Source organism: Buceros rhinoceros, unplaced genomic scaffold (genome assembly GCF_000710305.1).
Source record: "Buceros rhinoceros silvestris isolate BGI_N320 unplaced genomic scaffold, ASM71030v1 scaffold6211, whole genome shotgun sequence".
Lineage (NCBI taxonomy): Eukaryota > Metazoa > Chordata > Aves > Bucerotiformes > Bucerotidae > Buceros > Buceros rhinoceros.
Genome location: NW_010395857.1, coordinates 17,655 through 24,777, shown reverse-complemented (window position 1 = coordinate 24,777; position 7,123 = coordinate 17,655). Strand labels below are relative to the sequence as shown.

The following is a 7,123-nucleotide window of genomic DNA, read 5'->3' as shown; positions in this document are numbered from 1 at the left end:
TGATCAGTATATCAGACTCCGTTAAAAAGCAGTTTCAATAATGGAAACTCATTTGTTTGGAATAGTTGTAACTTGCCGATTTAACACCAGGCAATGCCGGCCTTCAGGTAACGCCCTCATGAGCTTCCCACTCTTCACTCACGCGGGTACAGCTCTCTTTTGGGAAGCAGGCTGCAAAGTTACCACGCTAAACCGATGGAAGTCGATTCGCACCCCTTGCGAAATTTCCTTAGTTTACCTTGACTGGGTAATTGCTGCCAGCAGAGATGGATTTCTTAACAATCAGGTCTTGCTGCAGCTTCTGGAGTTCTGCGATCTGTCGGTCTTTCTCAGTAACTGTGATTTGACACTGATTTCGCAGTGCCTGGGACTCTGAGAGGAGGAGGGTTTTTTCCATTCTGAACATAAAATGTTAGACTAGACGTTAAATGACGATATATTACATACGCATCACTGAAAAGGATAAAGCTGTACTTACTGTTATTTCTGAAATAAATAATAGTATTTTGAAACAGTTATATGCAAATGGGGAGTGCCACCTGAACATTCTCAATACATCTGTTTAAAGACATCTGCTAAAAGAGAAATAAAATCAGAAAATAAAGCCTGGAAAGTGGTAACATCACATTTGCTTCACTGGCTCAGAGACGAGAGAAGTTCGTTAGCTGTAAAGATACTAATATCTGTTAATGCAGTAAATACTTCAGCTTCCTAAAGAATAAGGTTGTGCAGAAAAGCAGCTCTAGGTCGCAGCTGTGTGGAGGGCTGCTGACGCCGGCCAGTCTGCCCTACAGCAAGTACCCGGGTTTGAGAAGGAATACCCAAGGCTGAAATAGATAATACATGGTCTTATGGTTTGGGGAAAAAATGGAAAATGATTATTCACACTGTTCATTGGTTAAGTCTACAAGTTCAAATGAGGTTTGACCATTTCATGCCAACTTGCACACATTTGCAAAGATAAATGCGGGGCTGGACTTCTGACCTACACTCCCTCCCCTAAAAGATATTACCTCAACAGAGACTTGAATTAAGAGATCTAGAAATTGCACTACGGACAGTAAAACGCAGTAAGGCGCTAGGATACAGCCCACTGGCCTCAAATCCAAACAAAATGATCTTACTGACCTGCTCGTAACATGCTTTCACATTTCAATCATCAGCTCAAGCTTAAAAGCTTGTGCGAGCAGCAGCCTAAGACGAGCGCCACTGAGCGCCACTGAAAAAGGCCTTCTGTGCCACAGACCCTATCAGGGGTCACATTATACATTTGTTACAGATGATGCCAAATGTGAACAGTGCTGAAATGGACTCTCAGATCTACAAAAATAATGTTCAAATGTGAATTTTATTTTCTATGTGTAGTTGGGGCAATTATGCAACACCTCAGACATCTTTACATAAAAGAGATTCGGGGGGTGAAATGTTCAGCAATGTCAATTGTTACTCTAGGAAGAGAATATGATGCCAAGCATTGAAACAGGATTCCGTAGCAGTAATTCCATATATCCAAGTCTCCAACAGAACAGAAAACATTCAGTTAAGAGTGTTTGGAACTTTACATAAACCAAAAGACCATTAATAAAGATACAAGGATAACCACGAACAAAGACGACCCTGTGGAAGCTGCTTTCACACATTACAGAACAATTCTTTTCCCGCTTCCTGCTAAACCATACATCGCTTTGGTTCTGTATCAGCTGTGAAGTCACTGAAGAATTCTGAACAGGAGCCACATGTACCATTTAACTTTAATTTTATACCTTAATCCAGCAAGCTCATTCTGGTATGATGCAATCTCTCTCTCAGTTTCTGCTTGGAAGGCTTTTGTCTGATGCAAAGCCTTCTCCAAATCATCAACCTGGGTCTTCAGTTTTGATATTTCAACAGCTGCAAGGCTGGCTCCTTCTTTAGCCTACATTTAATAAACATCATTAGTGAACGGGAATGAAAACTCTGTGGATGAAGTTTTGTTAGTGCTAGAATTCCAGTTACAGAAGAAAGTTTTTTTCCCATTTGCTCTCAATAAGCAGGATAATTATCTAAACTCCCCCGAACTGTAAGCACGCCTTCTCTAGTCACAGGGCTTTCTCAGCACTCACCTAACTGACAAAGTTAAACTTAGGAATCCGTAACATCTCTAAGCGTTCTCTGCATAACAAAAATTATTACAAAGTGATGTAGCTCGTTAAAACTTACCAAACTTGCCCTACTGTTTTGAGGGGTATCCAAATCATTTTTACAAGAATTTCTCTCATTGATGCTGTTGCTACCAATGAGACGTGAAGCTGTGCCCTGGTTTGCTTCAGAAGTTACCTTCTGATTGCTGAGCTCCTGCAGCAATTTGTCTCGGTCATCCTGAAGACTGGCCATAGCCTTGGAAAACGCTTCAATCTGGTGAACATAATTCCCACACTCAGATGCGAGCCTGCTAACCTCCATCTCCCGACTGGCTAACGTCCTACAGAGCTTTGCAACTTCGTCAGCAATCTGATCAAGTGTGACCTTATCTGCAGCATCGAAACCAGCCCGATTCAGAAGAGAACTTTCTCTGAGCATATTGATAAGACGCAATTTAAAGCCATCCAATTCAGCTTCAAGTTCGTCTCCTTTCTTTTTTTCCATCTTGAGTTCAGATGCATACTTGCTTTGAAGTACCTTGAAGTCCTCTATTAGCCTATCTCTATCGTTTTGCAGAGCAGTCATTGCTTTCCCAAAGGCCTCGTTTTGGGACCTCAGCTCACTATTTTGAGACTGAACTTCTAACATCATCTCTGCAAAAGCATCGGGTTCGTCTCCACGTTCAAGCGTCAGAAGACTCTTACTGTCCTCCTCATCTGCATCCTTAGGATTTCTGCCTCTTGATTTCTGGAGATCTTGAATCGCCTTCTGAAGGTTTTCTCCATACTGGCCATTCAATACACGGTCTTTTTTCTGAACGCTTTCAGTGGTTAGCAGTTGCTCTCCAGACTCAGAAACAAGTTTTGCTTTGTTTAATGATGCAATTAAAGATTCCAAATCATTTACTTTAGACACTAATTTTTTATTTTCAAGTTCCAAGGATACAGCAGTATCCTTTTGCTGTTCACTGTGAAGTTGCATTTCTTTTATTTGTTTTTGAAAATCGTATTTTTCTTGTTCAAGGCTTTTAATACAATCCAATTTCTGCTTAAGTAAGTCTTTCAGCTGATGGTCCTTCAGAGATAAAACCTGGTTAAGATCTCCCCTATACTTTATCAGCTGTGCACTCAGCATTGCGTTTTCAGAATGAAGATCATCTATCTGATTGAGAAGAACCCTTAATTCTTGTTTCAAAGCATTGCTCTCACTTGCATTGTCAACTAGAAGACTATCCCGCTGATTTATGACATCTTGATGAAGGTGTTCCAGCTGTTTGTATTTAGAGAACAGATCATCCCGATCATTCTGAAGAGATGACATGGATTTTTTAAAGGCCTCTACTTCACTGGCAATTGCAGCCTTCTCTTGACCTGCTTGGTCTGCTTTCATCTGGAGATTCCGCACTTCAGTTTCCATTCTCTGACAGGACTCCTCAGATTGTTGTCTCTCTATCTGCAAAGACCTCACCTTACATTCATACTCTTCGATTTGTTTTCTGTGTTGAGTCTGTACCTGCATCAGATAGTCAGAAATGTCATCACCTTTGGAAGAAATGAGTAAGGAAATTTCTTTGTCTTTATTATTTAGCATGATCTTCATTTGCTCAGATATGGTTATCTGCTTTTGCAATTCAGCATTAATTCTTTCCTTCTCGGCTAGAAGCTGTTGCAATTCTTGCTCCTGTCTGGTAAAATTACTTTCCAGAGCTTTTATCTCTCTTCCTGCACTTTTAGTATTCTCTATGAGATGATTAAGAGAATTATTTTCTTTAAGAAGTGCTTGCAAAGCTTCTTCTTTGGACTGAAGAACGCTCTCCAATTCTTGCTGCCTATTAGAAAAAAACGTGTTTTCTTCCTTTATTCTGCAGAGCTCTTCATAGCGTTGTCTATCAACAGATTTTTGCCTCGAATACAGCTCATCCTTTGTCTCCTCTACCACAGAATATTTAATATTCAGTTCTTGAATCTGAGTAATTTTGTCTTTCAATTCCTCTTCTAAAGACACAACTCTTTTATTACTCTCTTCTAACTGTTTCTCCTTATTTTGGATGGCCTCTCTGAACTGCATTTCCCAGGTTTTCATTTCAGTGACTACCCTGTCCCGGTCATCCTGAAGAGACGACATGCACTTTGTAAAAGCAGCTAATCGTGCCAAAGCTGCGTTCAAATCTGCTTGAAGTTTCTTGTTTTGAGAGTCCTTAACGCCAACGTCCTCTTGCAAACCCCGAATCTCACTCATTGCTCTCTCTTTTTCTCTCTCAAGGACACCATGCCTTTCCTCTAGGTTCAAAAATTCTCTTTTGTGAGCCAATTTTAATTGTTGAAGACGAAGTTCCAATTCTCTCTCATATTCTCGCTTTTGAATTTGCAGTTCATTGTCTTTCTTCTGAAGTTCTTTTCTCCAGTTTAGATTCTCGTCTGTAAGCCTGTCCACCTCCTTCCCGGACTGCTCCAACAAGCTCATCTGTGAGGAAAGCTTTCCCTTGAGGTGACAGATTTCTTCATCTGACTTTGCAAGCTTCTCTGATGTATTACTTAAGTCCTTTTCCAACTTTTCACTTTTTGACTGTGACAGTTTCACAGATCTTTCCAAATCCAGGATCAGCTCCTGGAACTTGATAGAATCCTTTTGCAAATGGTTGATCTCCTGCTGCTTCTCCTTTAAGAGCTCCTGCAACTCTTTTGTTTTGTTTTTACTTCCATTATTATCCCTCTGAGCACTTTTCACCTTCTCCTCAAACATTTTTACAAGATGTAACTGCTGTTCTTCTTTTTCTCTAATCACACTGCATTTTTCTGCCTTTAATTCTTCCAGTTGCTGTAACAGTAAGTTATTCTGTACCTGTGCTGCTTTCATTCGATCAGTCAGGTGATCAACTTTTTTAACATGATTAAGCAATTCCGTCTCAAGAAATTCTCTCTCATTCTTTACTTTGTAAGAACTTTCTTGTACGTTTTCTAATTCTTCCTGTAACAGACATTTATCATCCTCCAAAATCTTAACTTTTTCATTTAGACTAACAATTTCTTGTGTAAGACTTTTACATTCCATGTCCAGATTTGTTAAACAATGATTTTTATAGACCAAAGATTTTTCAGTTTCTTTTGCTTTTTCGGAAATTGATTTTCTTTCTTCTTCTAGGACAAGCACGTCTTGTTCTTTTTCAAAGAGTTTATCCCTTAACATGTTAAAGTCCTTCAGCAATGATTCATTCTCACACAATGCATCATTGATTTTAGACTGCATATCATTTTGGTACACTTCCATTTGAACTTGGAGCTCTCCCAAAGCCGCTTTAGTTACAGTGATGTTATTATGAAGGATGTCATTTTCATTCTGAATTTTCTCTAAAGCCTGCTTTAGATTTTCAGAAGTTTGTTTCAGCTGCTCATTTTCCTCCATTAGCTGATGGTTCTGTTCAGTGAGTTCACGAAGACGATCCTGGTGTTCTCGCATCCTCGCCTCTTGCTCGCGTATCTGCCTTTCTGCTTTCCTCTGTAATTCATCAACTTCCATTTTCTTGGATTCGCCAAGTTGATTCAGTTGATTCTTAATAATCTCATTTTCATCGATGAGTTTCTGTAAATGATTCTCGAGGGCCTCCTTCTCAGATTCTCCTTCCCTGAGTCTTTGAATAGCCTCTTGCTTCTCCTTTCTACTGAGATCAATAACTTGCCTCATATCTGCTATTTTACTACTGATATTCTCATACGCCTGAAGAAGCGACTCATACTCCTGCTTTAATTCACTATGTTTAGCCTTCCATCCTGTTAATTCAACTGTCTGAGAATCTTTTAAGGTATTTAGTTGGACGGAAAAGGCCTCTTTTTCCTGAACTATCGTCTCCATGGTGGACTTCAGACTCTCACATGCTGCGGTGAGGTTTTCATTTTCGGTCAACAGTCTCGCGTTCTCAGAAACAAGGCTCTCCTCTTCCGACAAGGGAGAAACAGCACTTGAACTTTGATTTTCTCTACCAAGCTCTACCAAGCGCTCAAGCATCCCTGTCTTGTTCATCAGTTCTTCTCTTTCCAACACCAGCCTATCAATCTGGTCTTTTAGACATTTATTTTCTCGCAGAGCTTCTTTACGCGATATTAAGGCCGCCTGCAATTTTCTTTGAAGGCGCTCTCTGGACTTCTCTTCCGCTAGAGTCCTTTGTTCTGGTGGCTTCGAATCATTTACATTTGCAGCCTTTGCCAGCGGCTCCTCAATTGCTTGCTTTTGTTTCTGGATTTGACATTCTGTTGCTTCTCTCCGTTGAGTTTCCCCAGAGTAATCGGTCTCTGATGGCTGAAAACAGGCACCTTTACCTTGCAACCTTCCTTGAGGGGAATTACTTTCCGAAGAAACCTCTCCCAGTTCTTTTTCAGTATCGTTTTCTTCCTTAGGCGTTCTGCACGTCCCGACAGGTCTGCTCCTCTCAGCCTTCTCACGCAGCACACAGAGCTCCGTCAGCAGTTTTTTGTTTTCTTCACTGAAACATTTTACCTCCTTTTTCATATTAGTTAGTTCCAAACTCGACTTTTCTAAACAACTGACAAGTTTATCTTTTTCGCTTTTCATTTCTTCACATGCTGTTTTGTAATGGCGGGCTGCTTCTTCACCCTTCTTTACAGCTCCATTTAATAACTCCTTTTCCAGATCAAGTTTACCTTTGAGATCCAGAAGCGAACAACACAGTGCTTCTATTTCCTCATTCTTTTCTGCAACCTCCTTCTGAGCTTCAGTCCTCAGTCTCTGCAGTTTCTCCTGGCTCCTCTTGTAATCCTCTTTGCTTTTTTCAATGAGTGCCTCTTTTTCTCTATTCACATTTTCAAGCACTGTCTTAATATCTGTAGCTTCAGCCTCATAAGCTTTCAGCTTCTTCTGTAGCTGCCTGATGCCCTCCAACAAGCTGCCCTTATATTGCTCTGGGTACTGCTCCTGCTGTCTCAGAGAGTTTAAGCTGACCACTTCTTCTCTTTCGTCACCAAATTCAGCTGCTATTTTTCTCAACTCT

General features: G+C 40.5%; 1 protein-coding gene across 1 annotated transcript in view; it reads right to left on the bottom strand.

Annotated features, from left to right (window-relative positions):
• Positions 1-229: 229 nt before the first annotated feature.
• LOC104501809 (golgin subfamily B member 1-like) overlaps positions 230-7,123 on the bottom strand; it is a 24,267-nt gene continuing 17,373 nt past the window's right edge. Inside the window, exons 15-19 of the mRNA XM_010145682.1 lie at positions 6,613-7,084; positions 4,439-6,549; positions 2,200-4,381; positions 1,764-1,915; positions 230-398 (exon numbers count right to left, since the gene is read on the bottom strand). Coding sequence (XP_010143984.1) covers positions 230-398; positions 1,764-1,915; positions 2,200-4,381; positions 4,439-6,549; positions 6,613-7,084 — 5,086 coding nt within the window. The remainder of the gene's footprint in view (positions 399-1,763; positions 1,916-2,199; positions 4,382-4,438; positions 6,550-6,612; positions 7,085-7,123) is intronic.